Source organism: Canis lupus, chromosome 18 (assembly GCF_003254725.2).
Source record: "Canis lupus dingo isolate Sandy chromosome 18, ASM325472v2, whole genome shotgun sequence".
NCBI lineage: Eukaryota > Metazoa > Chordata > Mammalia > Carnivora > Canidae > Canis > Canis lupus.
Genome location: NC_064260.1, coordinates 34,968,375 through 34,983,705, shown reverse-complemented (window position 1 = coordinate 34,983,705; position 15,331 = coordinate 34,968,375). Strand labels below are relative to the sequence as shown.

The following is a 15,331-nucleotide window of genomic DNA, read 5'->3' as shown; positions in this document are numbered from 1 at the left end:
CCCACACTAACTAAGGTATTTTCCCAGAAAGGCCCAAGGATTATTATTATTTTTTAAGATTTTATTTATTTATTCATAAAAGACACACAGAGAGGCAGAGACACAGGCAGAGGGAGAAGCAGGCTCCATGCAGGGAGCCTGATGCGGGACTCGATCCCGGGACTCTGGGATCATGACCTGAGCCAAAGGCAAACGCTCAACCACTGAACCACCCAGGCATCCCTAGGCCCAAGGATTATTTGAGGGATATCTGCATTGTAACTGGGGACACTGAAGACTAAAATGTTCCCAAGACACAAGAGAATGGATTTGTAAGGATGGAATTTCATTCATTGTGACAGGATGGGATTTTTGGATGGAGGAATAGTTTTGGGCTTCACTCTCTTTTAAGGATATAATCGTATGATTTTTCACATGATTATCCAGCAATTTAAAAAGCATGTGTTGGGAGGGGTACTTTGCAGCATTCTTCCTTAGCAATTTCATCTTCTGCAAATGATATAAACCATGACTGCTGTTTACTCCTCCCCCCCCTCATGGATTCCCTTTTCATAAATCCAACTTCCTGCTGGCTACCTCCATCAGGATAAACTCATGGAATCTCAAATTCAATATGTGTACAACCAAAGTCATCATCTTTTCCCCCAAACCAAGCCCCATTCCTGGTGTTTACACAGAACACGAGTGAGGGGTGTGGGGTGCAGAGGGAGAGGGAAAATCCCAAGCAAGCAGCTTGGAGCCCAACATGGGGCTCCATCTCACGACCCTGAAATCGTGACCCGAGCCAAAATCAAGAGTTAGACCCTTAACCAACTAGGCCATCAAGGTACCCTTTGTGTTTCTAGTTCTATTAATGGTGTCTTTCTCCGTGTCCTTTGTGTTTATAATCTTCAAATGATTTAAATGACCTCTGGGTCTTTCTTTTCCTTTCCAACGCCCCCCCCCCCCCCCCCCCCCCCCGGGTCTTTCTTTTACCTTACTTCTCCTGTCTGGGTAATTAGAATATTCTCCAGGTGCAGTCTCCATAAGATCTCTCAATCCACTCCTTCTTTTCCATCCCCACTACCAGTGCCCTCATTCTAGCCCTCCTGAGCTCTTACCTGAACCATGACAGTAGCTTCAAAGTTGGTTTCTTCACATAGGTGTCTGGTCACTCCTATGATGGTCTAGTCTAGCTCAATCTTCCTGATTATGTTTCCAATCATATTACTAGATGGGGAGGACTGCATTTTGTTCTTTTTTTTTTTTTTTTTTTAGATTTTCTTTATTTATTCATGAGAGACACAGAGAGAGAGGCAGAGACATAGGCAGAGGGAGAAGTAGGCTCCACGCAGGGAGCCCCACATGGGACTCGATCCCAGGACCCCGGGATCACGCCCTGGGCCAAGAGGGCGCTAAACTGCTGAGCCACCCGGGCTGCCTTATTTTGTCCATTTTTATATCCCAGTGCCTAACGGTACCTGATACCTAGTAGGTACCCAATAAAGGCTGGATTGAACTTATGCTGTTTTTCTACTGAAATTTTTTCAGTAGCTCTCCATTCCCTTCTGAATGAAGCTCCAGCCTGACATTCAAGAGCATTAGGAAAAAAAAAAGAATTGGGTTATCCTGAGGGCCAGCGTAGCACTGTAAGGAGCTCTAAAGCCTCAGAAGGTAAGGGAGCCAAGAATCTGAGACTTCTGCACAAGACTAGGACCCTCCACAGGGAGTAGAAGATCTCAGGTTGCTATTTTCCCTCTGCCACTAGCCAGAAGCAGATACAAATCCTCAGGGTAGGAGGGCCATTCAGATTCACATTTGAGTTCAAATCCAAGATGACCAAGCACAAAAGGAGGGAGGCCACTGGGGGGAGTGGGGGAGGGCAGGCAGCAGAAAAACAAATATCCAGCTTAGAACCCAAGAATTTTGAATATTGGAATTCTCAGGTATAGAATATATATTTTTAACTTAACAAAACTGTAGCAATGATTAAGTGCTAGGATTAAGTGCTAGGTGTCACGGCAAGGATTTTTTTTTTCAAAAAAATTTTTTAATTTTTTAAAAACTGGTTTTTTTTAAAGATTTTATTCATTTATTCATGAGAGATACAGAGAGAGAGAGACAGAGACAGAGACAGAGACACAGGCAGAGGAAGAAACAGGCTCCATGCAGGGAGCCTGACCTGGGACTTGATCCCGGTACTCCAGGATCACACCCTGGGCCGAAGGCAGGCACTAATCCACTGAGTCACCCAGGGTTCCCCTTTTTTTCAAATTTTAACTTATTTAATTCTCACAACAATTCTAGGAAGCAAGTATTATTATCATTCCCATTTTATAATGAAAAAGCTGAGGTACAGAGATTAAATTGTCCCAGGTGAACTATTCTTAAGTAGTAATGCTACAGTTTGGATCTAGGGCCTGCACTCTCCACCATTGCATTTTGGTGACTTTCTAATGCAGAATCAGTACATATGAAGAATTTAAAGAAATAACAGGTGAAATATTAAAAACAAGCAGGCAACTAAAGCCCCTCAGTGATGACCAGGTAGATTTGAAAAAAGAATAGAAGAACCCCTAGAAGTGAAAATAATATGGTTAGAAGTAAACATCTAATGAACACGTTAAATATCTAAAGAGGTGATTGGGGAATGGGGAACTATCTGCAGAAAATATCCAGAATGTGGCATGGGAAAAAGGGGAATGGAAAGTATGAAGGAGAAGGTTAAAGATATGGAAGTTAAAATGGAAAGTTTTCATACATATTTAATTGGAGTTTTGGAAGGAGAGGATAGAGAAAATGGAAGAAGCATAATATAGATATTTTTAAAGATTTTATCCATGTATTCATGAGAGACATAGAAAGAGAGGCAGAGATATAGGCAGAGGGAGAAGAAAACTCCCTGGAGGGGAGCCCAACGTGGGACTCGATCCCAAGACCAAGGGATCATGACCTTAGCTAAAGGCAGATGTTCATCCACTGAGCCACCCAGGTGCCCCTCATCTGTAACTTTAAACTCTCATCCTTCACTGTCTTTGTAAAAGTTCAATCCTCTGTAGTTTAAAAATCAAATTCTAATAATATGGCATCCACTCAGCACTATTGTGTGGAGACACTGTTCTAAGCATTTCACATGTATTATCTCACTTAATCCTTTTGACAACCACAAGGGCCAAGTACTAATACTATTCCCATTTTACAGAGGTTCAATAATTTGCCCAAAGTCATACAGTTAGTGAAGCTGGGTTTTGACCAAATGCAGTATGGATTCAAAGTCTTCACTCTGAACTCTAATATGAAACTGCCACTATTCTTCAGATATTGTCCAGAAGGTTTTCTATGGGAAGTTAAGGGTTAACATCTCTGAAGAGTTGAACAATCATATGGGATTTTTAAATGTCTAACTCCAGCCAGGTAGTATAGAGAGAAGATAATGAAAAATTAAAAGCCTTTTTCTGGCGGGGGGGCCTAAGTACTACTCTTCATGGTTCTGAATATATCCATGTGCCAGAGAATTGCACTTTAGATAATAAGTTAACATAAAATTGGTGGTACAGTTTAAATCTGACAGCTCTGTGTGTCTGATACATTCTGTGAAAGTAATTTTAAAGATAAGACTTTACTCTCAGATCTGAAATAGGTTCTTTAAACATTTCCAACGCCATACAGTATTTGCGGAATTGTTTCAATTATATGGAGAAAAACTATAGGGCTAAGAGGAGAGGAATCTTTTAATCATAAAATATTGTGTTGCCAGAAAAGAAGCAAAATATAATCAAAGAAATGTGAACCAAACAATGTCAGTGAGAATTCTTGGCATTTAGTTTTAGAAGCCATTTTGCATGGAAATGAATAAAATATAAACACAGTACTTTATCTAGGATATGGCAAGAAACTTCAAGATTGTAATGTGCATTAAGATAACATTCCAAACCTATCCTTTCAAGTTTTCAGCCAAGAATTTGTTTTTACAATTTCTTTGCAGTTGGCAAACAGCTAGACTCTACTTGAGATATCAGTTTTCATGCTTATGGTCCCAATCCCATTGTGTGTAACTATTAACTTACTGTATGACCTTGACAAACTCACTCCCCTTACCCCAACCCAAATTATGGAGGTGGATCTCTCAGGCCCCTCCTGATTTTAAAATTCTGTGGTTCTAGCCTAGGGATTAGGACATAAACACCATAAAACGTGCTGGCTAGAGGGATTGGGTTTTTAAATTTTGGGCTGCTTAAGCATCTTTAAGTGATCTGCCTTAAAGCCAGTTATGTAAACCATGGCAGCCAGGGCCTATCAGTGATTTACTTGGTTTTGGTGCTGGTTAGCAGCTGCTGTGCCCGTTTCAAGTCCCCAAGTCTCTGTAGTTCACAGAGACAGTCTGTCCATGTGCTTCCTTGACTCCCCAACACGAAAGGGATCTGAGACATTCTGGGCACAAGAAGAAGTGATCACAACTGCCATGGTCCATGAGAGGACCTTGAACAGCTTCCTAAACTGCAGGGAGGTGTGGACTCCCTGTGGTACACTACCCAGATCCCCCCTCGAGACTGAAGCCCTCATGCTCCCAGCTGCCTTGGCAGCTGGCAGTTCTTCAGGAGACAGCTGCTTTGCCCAAAGCCACCCCACTTCCAGGGCAGCCTACATCTAAGGACTGCAGATTCCTTGGAGAGGCAGGTTAATGGCCAACCCTCTGCCCCAGTGGGGTCCACCTCTGAGGGAGCCTGAGCTCCCAGAGCGTGGGCGGATGAGTGAAGCTTCTCCTGTGGACCCACAGGTGTCACCTCTGAGCTCCTCCCTAAACTTCCTGCCCCAAGATCTCTTAGAGCCCTTTCTGGGGATCCAGACCTGCCACAAAGACTTACTGACCTGAGTTCAAACTGGGACTCTGCTTATTTCCACGCTGGATCTAGGAGTAAATTTCCTCTTCAGTAACATGGAAATAATGACTACTTCATAACATTCTTTATTATAAAGAAATGAGTCCAAAGTATGTAGGAAATGATTAGCAGCAATAATTTAACATTTATTGAGCACTGATGTGTCACGGTATGGACTTCACAACACAAAAACTCCAGGAAGAAGATAATATCCCTACTTCACAAATGAGGAAACTGAGGTACAGAAAAGGTAAATAACTTCTCCAACACCACACAGCTAAAGTCAAGAATTTAAACCTAGGCAGCAGGACTGCAGAACCAACGTTCTGCGGTCTCCCACTGCTAAACAAAAAATTTTAATGTATTTGGGTGATGATAAATAAAAACCCAAAGACGTCACCTGATTCCAGAAGGACCTTTAGAGCAAGGCAATTGTAAAATAAAACTTTTACAAATAATTTTTGTACTCCTGTTTTTTATATTTTTGTGTTAACTAGAGATTATGCTTCTTTTTGCTTCGGATCAATTCTTCTTCATCAGGAGCATGAACGAAACAGTTGGAGGGTGTGACAGAGTTGTTCCGTGAGATCATTTATTTTTGTTGTTTCTATTTTAATAAAATATGTACTGAGTTTCTGTTTTAATGATATTGTCCTGAGTCTGAGGCCAAAGAATAAATAAAACAATGACATGTTTCACTATTAGGTAGTCATTTTGTATACTAATTGGGTTTAGGTCCTATCACATCCCTCCCTCCCTGGGTCGTTGGGAAGTATATTGTACTGGGAAAGAAGGGCACTCTGGCAAAGGCCCCTTCTTTGCCACCCCTGACCCCTCATTTATAGTCTAGATTTGCGTTCGCTTCAGACTAGCTGTCTGTTATTAGCCAATGGAAGGCCTTTGTTTCACATTTCACTTCTAACCTAAACAGATTTATGTCATAATTTTTATCTTAGGGGATAATGTGTTAACAGTGCTCGTTTAGACCCCGTTACACCTTTAAGGTCAAGGAAGTCTGTTTTACTCTTTAAGGCACAGTCTGTTAAAGTTTTTATGATTTGCAAACAAAGTGGTTTTTCATCTTCTGCTATTAGATAACTAAGGTATAAGAGAGCTCCTTCTACACCAAATAAATTAAACATCTGAAAAATTTACAGCTCCAGGTACGTTTGCCAGACTAGCATAACTGAATAAAGTCAACAGATTAAATGTTCCCTTGGCAATCAGTAAGGGTATGAGATACAGCACCTGGGCTGCTCCACTGGGTCTCATTATTAAATCACAAGCAAGAGCTCAGGATCCCAGGGTCCCAGGTGACAGGTAGGAGCTGACTTTGGAGGATGGAGTCATAGTGGTCATTACCCATGACTTCAGAAACTCTTAGAGCAACTGAGATAGAGAGAGAAAGAGAAGATAGGAGGGAGGGAAGAAGGGAGGGAGGAAGGAAGAGAGCAAGAGGATGCTGGGGAGAGACTATATGTTTCAATGAGGGAAGATTCTAGTTTTTGTATGTCACTAACTTGGGAATTCATCCACGTAACAGTGTATAACTTGTGCAATCTCAGAGCAAAAGTCAAAAAGAGGGAATATTTTGTATGTGGAGCCACTTTCACTGTCAAGGCCAGAACAAGAACTTGCTAGAAAAAGAGACAATATTTCCCTCTTTCTAATTTCTTAGAAAGGCTTTGACCAGGACATGCTTTTGCCCTAGGGAAGGAAGATTTGGTCTGCAGAGCTGGTGGCAGCAAAAGAAGGATTGGAGCGTAGGATCCAAGAAATTATGTGTGATATCCAGTCTAACAGTCTAATTCTTGGGAAGATTTCATGTGCCAGAAGCCAGTCATCTCATCTTTAGTAAATGGAATTTATTAACCAAAACACGGTTTTAAATTTGCACATTTAATGATGGGAGGGTTCAGATGATCAGTGGAAAGATGGGGTGAGGAGCAGCAAGGATGCATTTAGTCAGAGGTCATCTCATTTTTAGATCATAGTCATGGGCCCAGTAGACAAACCGGGTCCCATTTAAAAACCTCTTTCCTTTCTAAAGGTCTCATGGGAATCTAAGTGCCTGAAGGAAAATATGAAAGGCAGGATTATGCTTATACTTCTTAACTATTGTCAGCACAGCTTCTCTGGAGACGAATGGGATAGGAGAAAGGATAAACAATGTTCCAGGTGTATTGTATACCGCTGCCTTTAGTAATTACTAGATTTCCAGTTCTATTATAGCCCCTTTGGGATGGTGTAAGAATTGGAAGGAGAGGGGATAAGGGTGTGTGTGTGTGTGTGTGTGTGTGTGTGTGATGATTTAGTGTGCCTGACCTACAAAGTATCTGAATTTAAGGTAAAACCATTAAATTAGGTTCATTGTTGAATTCTCATGGGGCACACTAACTTTTCCATTTTCACTTAGGAAGCAAGGGTGGAAGAGAAGCTTCCCATGCCTGGTTTATAAATATGGCCTTGAAAATGTCCACAGACGTATTGTTGTCTTGTTGAGTCTGCAGCCAGGAAGGCAGAAATCACTGTGGCAAAGCAGGTGTGAACGTCCCCCTACTTCAGAGGCAGCTCTCTTTGAAGCTGGAAAATCAAGGACGCTGGTACCTTCAAGGAAACAAGGATATAATTATCACAACCCCCAACTGGCCAGTGACCTTCCATTCCTCAGGCCACCCTACTCCCTTCGCTGGCACCAGCCCAGGTCCTCACAGACTCAGCTCTGTGTCCCAGACCGCTCAGACCCAGGAGCAACCCCCTCATGCACCCTTTGAAAGCATTTGTAATCTCTTTCTACTGCGCTGCTCTTGCTGACATAAATCCGCCAGCCCAGGGGGCCTCTGAACCCCCCACGGAGGGAGGCCTGCTCAGGCCAAGTGGAGTCTGAACAGCTTAGGAGTGGAATTTATGCTTCCCCTCACCTGTGCCGTCTGTCTGTGGCCCCTACCCCAGTCTGGTTTTGGAGGTTTGAACATGACCCCCCAGCTTTTTGCCAAGTCTGTGGCCATCATCACTTGAGCCACAGAAGCAGACTTCTTGAGGCCTTTGGAAGCTAATAACAGTGACTCTCAAAGTCATTATTATATTTGAAATGTTGAAAGCAGAGGCCCAATAAAATGAGTTCAGAAAAACAAAACTGAGCTATAAATCATCATTTGAAAAGAGTGGCTAAAGAACTCATCTACTCTGAATACCTAGGGGCTATTTCTCAGCTACAGCAATAATCCCCACATTTGGATTCCCTTCACTGTGCGAAAGCCTTGGCTGTGTTCTCTTAGCACAGACTCTTCTCTGCTTCTATGAGTCAAGTGTCCAGAATCAAGAGTTACACAACACTCCCCACCCAACTTTTTACACACACATACACACACACACACACACACACTCCCTACTCCAAGGGGTCCACTGAATTGTATTAATTCTTTTTGACTATGAAGAATTTATCCTACATTATCATCAATCAGCACTCATTGCAAATTTACATTTTATTTATTTTAAGATAAGAGTAAAAGTCTACTTCCTTGATCTCATGAAGACTACTTATTCTAAACTGATAGACTTAATGAAAAAACACCAGAAGCATTATTCCCTGTAAAATCAGAAGCAAATTAGGGATGCCCTTATCACTGTTATTATTGGAAATTCCAGACCAGTCATTGCTTCTCAGGGCACATTTAGCAATGTATGGAACCATTTTTGGTTGTCATAACTTTGGGAACTGGAGGGCTATAGGCATCTGGTGGGTAGAGGCCAGAAATGCTGCTAAATGTCCTGCAATGCGCAGGACAGTCCCCACAACAAAGAATTCTCCAGCCCAAAATGTCAATAATGCTGAAGGTAAGGAACCTTGCTCTGTATAATGCAGCAACACGTGAAACATAAATAAGAGAATTAAAGTTTAAAAAAGAACTATTTTTCATTGTCATTCATTGCAAAGAACATGTATCACCCAGAAAAGCAACAGCCTCCCCCAGAATTAAATAAACATTATTAAAGTTCATAAAGTAGTAAACAATGTGGCTGGATAAGATGTTTTCAATTATGAGACAGACTTAAGAGTCTTTAAATTTTCCTATGGGCTTATTTATCTATTCTACAAAAATTTCCTGAGAACAAAAGGATTAGTTTTATAAAAGAACTCTTAGGAGATATAAGATGACTTTTACATTTTACAACTATGGAGGGGATCCTGCTTTCCCTCTCCTTCTGCCTGCTGCTCCCCCTGCTTGTGCTCTCTATTTCTCTGTCAAATAAATAAACAAAATCTTTAAAGTAAATAAATAAGACTATGGAAAAAATAAGAAATTTTATTATTATTTATTCTTCCCCAACTATAAACTGGACTTGAGGACTTTTTAAAAACAGTTTGTTAAAGCACAAAAAAATTGTTTGGAGGTTGTAAATACACACACACACTCCTTTTAACAGGTGAAAACTTCCTCAGTATTTTTTAATGAGGCTAGTATTCAGATGAATCATTGGAAATCTAACTAATCTATCATAATAGATCATTATGATCCAGTAGATGAAGCTTCTTAGGGGAGGCCTCATACCTTATTCATCTTTCTATCTCCATAACTGACACATATCAAGAACCCAATGTTTGGAATTAATGAAATAAAGAAAAAAACATTAACAGTGAGAGATGGCCTTTGAACTCACTAGTCAATAGTTAACATACAGATATAGCAATTGTAATTCAACATCTAAGAACCCACATCTGAAAGGCTGAAAGAGGGTAGCCTGGGTGGCTCAGTAGTTTAGCACTGCCTTTGGCCCAGCGTGTGATCCCAGGGTCCTGGGATCAAGTCCCACATTGGGCTCCCTGCATGGAGCTTGCTTCTCCCTCTGCCTGTGTCTCTGCCTCTCTCTCTGTGTCTCTCATGAATAAAGAAATAATATCTTTAAAAAAAAATGAAAGGCCGGGTGAATAGTCAAAATCTTAATAGGAGGTTTTGCCTCATGTTGCAACTATAAAATGTACAGGCTAAAAATAGAGGGAGTGAAGAATCAACCAATGATGTTTTACTGAGAAAAGTAAACTCAATTTTTAAATGTTGAAGGCTCAAAAGAACATAAATATCTATATGCACATAACCTAAGTATATCAATGGTTTCCTTATCTTTTGTTCATTTTTGTGACAAGCCTTCAAAACTTGCAGGGAAGGGCGAGAGGAAAGAAACAAAAGAAAGCCAGGGGGAAAGTCACAATCAGGAAATAATCAAAAGCTTTAGCTTTATCCCTTCCATCCAATCTCACAGGCTTTCCTGAGAACCTTCCATCCTGAATGTTTAAATTTTTTAAAGATTTTATTTATTCATTCATGAGAGATACAGAGAGAGAGGCCGAGGGAGAAGCAGGCTCCCTGTGGAGAGCCCCATGTGGGACTCGATCCCAGGACACAGGGATCACACCCTGAACTGAAGGCAGATGCTCAACTGCTGAGCCAACCAGGTGCCCCATCCTAAATGTTTAATAGCATTAATTCCACAGTTTCAAGAAGTTGAAAACCCTACAATTCAGTTTAACATAAACTCATCCAAAATGATGTACTGGAACAGATTCACAGTCTGAGAAGCCTCAGACAAGTTCACCAGGGAACATATTCCAATATGTTCTCTTGTTCTGTTTGATATAAACTTCACAGCTTAGGGTCAAGAAAAATCACAGTTACTATTCACTGAGCACATGCTATGTGCAAGACAGTTCTTCCTAAAGAACTGTTCATCCATTTTCCTTGGCCATCCCTCACTATAGCCCTCCAGAGGAGGAGACAGATGTAATGGGGGTTATACCAGAGGGCTACCCATACACCGGCAGGGCCAGCCACACCTGCCAGTCCCCAAAGTCAGACTCATAAGTACCACACTGCAGGTGTCTCCAGAACATCATATTTCTCTCAATAACCCACTCCTCATGGATTCATCATAAGATCTTCAGGTCAGCAAGCATTGCCAAGGCAGGGAACATAAAGGAAGAACATGAAACAGTCTTTGGCTAGAAGGACTTGCTGTCTTCTTGGAGATACATGATAGGAAGCAGGCGGTGAATAATACCGACTGCAAAGAGTGCTAAAGGAAAGTTAAGTATGTGTCCAAATGGAAGTTATAGCCAACATGTGGATGACCAAGAAGCAGAATGGAGAAAACACGAGATGGCATGGTTAGGGAAAATCTTACTAAGGACCTGAAGATTTGATAGAGGAAGAAGATGAAAGCAAAGAAAAATAAAGACAGAGTAATAATTTCCTTGTGCTTGGCTATCCTTTTCCAGCATCTCAAAAGGCTTTCTGCCATTACTTGAATTAGAAGATCAAGAGAATAAACATTTATCGAAGTCCACTGTAAACCTAGCACAGTCCCACGTATTTCACACACTCAAAAAGGTTAAGCACTTTGCTCATTCTCACACCACATAAAGTAGGAGAGCCCAGGGCAGCCTGGGTGGCTCAGAGGTTTAGCACCGCCTGCAGCCCAGGACCTGATCCTGGAGACCCGGGATCAAGTCCCATGTCGGGCTCCCTGCATGGAGCCTGCTTCTCCCTCTGCCTGTGTCTCTGTCTCTTTCTCTGTTGTCTCATGAATGAATAAATAAAATCTTTAAAAAGGGGGGGGGGCAGTGAAGATGGCGTCGGGCAGCGGGACAAAAAACTTGGACTTTCACCGAAAGTGGGACAAAGATGAATATGAGAAACTCGCCGAGAAGAGGCTCAAGTAAGAGAGAGAAAAGAAGGATGGAAAACCAGTACAGCCAGTCAAACGGGAGCTTCTCCGGCATAGAGACTATAAAGTGGACCTGGAATCCAAGCTTGGGAAGACAATTGTCATTACCAAGACCACGCCACAATCTGAGATGGGAGGGTATTACTGCAATGTCTGTGATTGTGTGGTGAAGGACTCCATCAACTTCTTGGATCACATTAATGGAAAGAAACATCAGCGAAATCTGGGCATGTCTATGCGTGTGGAACGTTCCACCTTGGATCAGGTGAAGAAACGTTTTGAAGTCAACAAGAAGAAGATGGAAGAGAAACAGAAGGATTATGATTTTGAGGAAAGGATGAAAGAGCTCAGAGAAAAGGAGGAAAAGGCCAAAGCCTACAAGAAAGAGAAACAGAAGGAGAAGAAAAAGAGGGCTGAGGAGGACTTGACATTTGAGGAGGATGATGAGATGGCAGCTGTGATGGGCTTCTCTGGCTTTGGTTCCACCAAGAAGAGTTACTGAGGCTTTCTATGCTTGGCCTTTTGTTAACAGTGTGTGTGGGGGGTCATTTTTGGGGGGGTACTTGGGAAAGTCCTTAAGAGCTGCAATGGGAGTGGACTAGAGGGTGGATGTTGGTGGTTTCCCTCTACTTTGGGAGAGAACACAGGATGCAGAGGTAATGCTGTGGCATATTCCTTCAGCCTCAGCATATCACTGGAGTCACAGGGCCTCTGCCTGAGTGTCCAATAAAGAAAAACCTCTTCTGAGGCTGCTTTCCCAAACCTCCCCCTGCATCTTTCCCTCTTCATCTGTCCAATCTCTTTGAGCAGCTGACATTTATCCTGTGTTTTTCATTTGTTTTAATTTTGACTCTTGCTTAGCCTGCAGCAGAAGGGTTCTCTGGGTCCCCTGTGTCCAGTTGATAGCACATTTTTGACCAGCCCTCTTTTTTCCCCAAACCTCCTGTGGTTCTCTACTGCCTGTGCATGCATGTGTATTTCTGCCTGGGTCAGTGGTATGTGCGGGTGTGTGTGCATGAATTTGTCACATAGAGGGAGCCTGAGCTAGATCCTCAGAGCATTGTTGCCTTGGGGCCTGATGTTCTTGGCTCCCTCAGTGCATGTAACAGGAAATTAAATGGGATGAGTGTTTGGTGTGGTTTTTGTCTGGTGAGTTTTTTAACCTTTGTTTTTCATATGTAGACTGTTCAGCCTTTCCTGTTTGTTTCATTTTATTGAGGATTACTCTTTTTTTCTTCCTTGTGAGCAGGCTCTTGGAAGAACCTATTTGATGCAAAAAAAGAAAAGAAAAAAAAAATTTTATATGGGAGCCCTTGGGTCTCAGAGACTGTTCAACATGTATAATAAATGGCATTGACTGGGCCTATTCACAAAAAAAGTAAAAAAATAAAAAATTTAAAAAATTTTTAAAAAAGTAGGAGAGCCCAGCACTAGGTCAGCTCTGTGTTTAATTCAATTCAATAAATGTTGCTGGAGCACCTGGATAGGTCAGACTCTGTCCCAGGACCTAGCAATACTGCAGCAAAGAAAATGGATAAAAATCCCTGCTCTCATGGAACTTACAGTCAAGTGGGGAGACAGATGATAAACCAGATAAGTAAGTAAAATATAAGTGTTTTGGACAGCAGTAAGCAAGAGGAGAAAGAAATAAAATGGGAGAGAGGGATAGGTTGGGACAGGGAGACTACAATTTTAGAAATGGTGGTTAGGGAAGGTGTCACTAAGAAGGTAACAACAAAGCAAAGGTAGGAAAAAAGTGACACCACCCAAGTGTGTATCTGGGGAGAGGATCTTCCTGGCAGAGGGAAGGGCAAGAGCAGAGGCTTTGAGGCAGGTGTGTGCCTGCCATGGTGTTGGAGGAACAGCCAGGAGCCCCGTGTGGCAGAAATGGGATGAATGAGGAGAGCCAGAGGGAAAGCAGGCAGGTAATGGGCTGAGCACCTCTGTCTCAGAACTCCTAGTAAGGACTCTTTCTAAGGAGATGAGCTGTAGCTGGAGGATGTGGACGTCATTGGATTTGTACAACACCTGACCTGCTTTGTCTTCCTGTTGTGTTGGAAATGGACTGAAGGGACCAGGATAAAACAAAGGAGAATAATAAAGAGGATATTGTGGTAATCAGATAAGAGGTGAAGGTTGGCAAAAAGGATAGATAAATGGTGGCAAGGAGAACAGTTTAAAGGGGTCAGATTGGCTTAAATATATTTTAAATGCACAGCCAATAGGGTTTCCTAGCAGATTGGATAGGGGTGAGAGAAAAGCAGAGCAAAACAAATAAATGCCAGGAGACAAGAGGGACCTCAGTAACTTTGGCTCCAGTGAGAATGGAGTTGTTTCTATCTGAGACAGAGATTTTCAAGATGTCTGTTTAACATACAGGGGAGAAGAAATCTGGACTGCAGGTAGAGATCAGCCTCAAAAATAGGTTTCAAAGCCCATGCTCTAGCCAATATCTTACAAACTTGGAATCTGGGGACATGTGTCTTTTTTTTTTTTTTTTTTTTAGATTTGATCCATTTATTCATGAGAGACACAGAAAAAGAGGCAGGGACATAGGCAGAGGAAGATCCCTGCAGGGAGCCTGATGCAGGACTCGATCCCAAGACCCTGGGATCACGCCCTGAGCCAAAGGAAGATGCTCAACCACTAAGCCCCTATTTGTTCCTATTTGTATGGGGGTGGGAGAAATAGCTTTCCAGAAGTATCAAGAATGAAAAAACTAATTAGACAATCTCAAAACTAGTTTAAGCTATGACTTTCAAAGTCTTGATCTTCCCAAGCTTTCTCTGACTATCTGGGCTCTTCTCCTACCCTTACTGCTCCCCACTCCCACCTCAAATAAAATCTATGTCCAAGTTGTTTCTGGCATGATAACAACAGGGCCGTCACTCCTGGTGGAAATGAATATACTTTTTTCAGAGCAAACTTTACAGAAACAGTGGTTCTCTGCTTGTTGACACTCTCTGAGGACCATCATAAACTCAGACATCCCTTCCACTCCTCAGTTCTTCAGGCTACTGGCTGTCTGGACCTCTTGGCCATTTCAGAGTTTCCATAGGTTGACAAAGGAGGAAGACTGCAGGTCAACTTAATCATTCAACACCTCTGCAATGTATCAGGAGATTCATCAATGTCCTCGTCGCTTGAGTTTTGTTATCTGTTTTGTAAATCAGAGTCACTGTGATTTTTTTAAGACCACATATAAAAGAGGAGAGGCAGTTGATCATTGTAGAAATAAAAGACTGAACTGGACCTTAGAGTAGATGTCTTCTCTCGTGGATGTAGGAAGTTTTTTGTGCTTATATCCTTACTATTCATTGCTCAGGAGGTGGATATGAAATTTGGATTAAAAAATATTTATTGATTTATTGACACAGCAGAGGTTAAGTGCCCTTGCTTATGTTAATCTCTTTAATCCTCACAACAGCACTGAGAAGTGGTATTGTATTATTTTGCTGTGGGGAAAAATGAGGCTGAGAGCACGAGCAACCTACCCAAGCCCAAGCCAACTGTGAGTGGCAAGAGTCAGGCTTACAACCCCAATCTTTAGGGGCTCTTATTCCCATGCCATATTTCTGTCTCATAACATGAACAACTAATGAAACATTTAAGTCAAAACATTTAGTCTCTAAGCCCACTGTTAGCCAAAAATGACTTGTCTTCTCTTTAGAAAAGAAATATCCATGTGGGAGGGGTTTCACCTTAGAATGTGAAGATTATACTCTTAGTTGCCAGGAGAAAGTAAGTAA

General features: G+C 41.9%; 2 protein-coding genes across 5 annotated transcripts in view; both read left to right on the top strand.

The window, feature by feature from the left end:
* The window catches only part of EIF3M (eukaryotic translation initiation factor 3 subunit M), a 155,284-nt gene that overhangs the window by 45,834 nt on the left and 94,119 nt on the right, over positions 1-15,331 (top strand). The window lies entirely within an intron of this gene.
* Positions 11,478-12,121, top strand: LOC112663431 (zinc finger matrin-type protein 2-like). The gene has a single exon (XM_035701470.2). It carries the CDS (start codon positions 11,713-11,715, stop codon positions 12,082-12,084), a length of 372 nt encoding a protein of 123 aa, XP_035557363.1. The 5' UTR covers positions 11,478-11,712; the 3' UTR covers positions 12,085-12,121.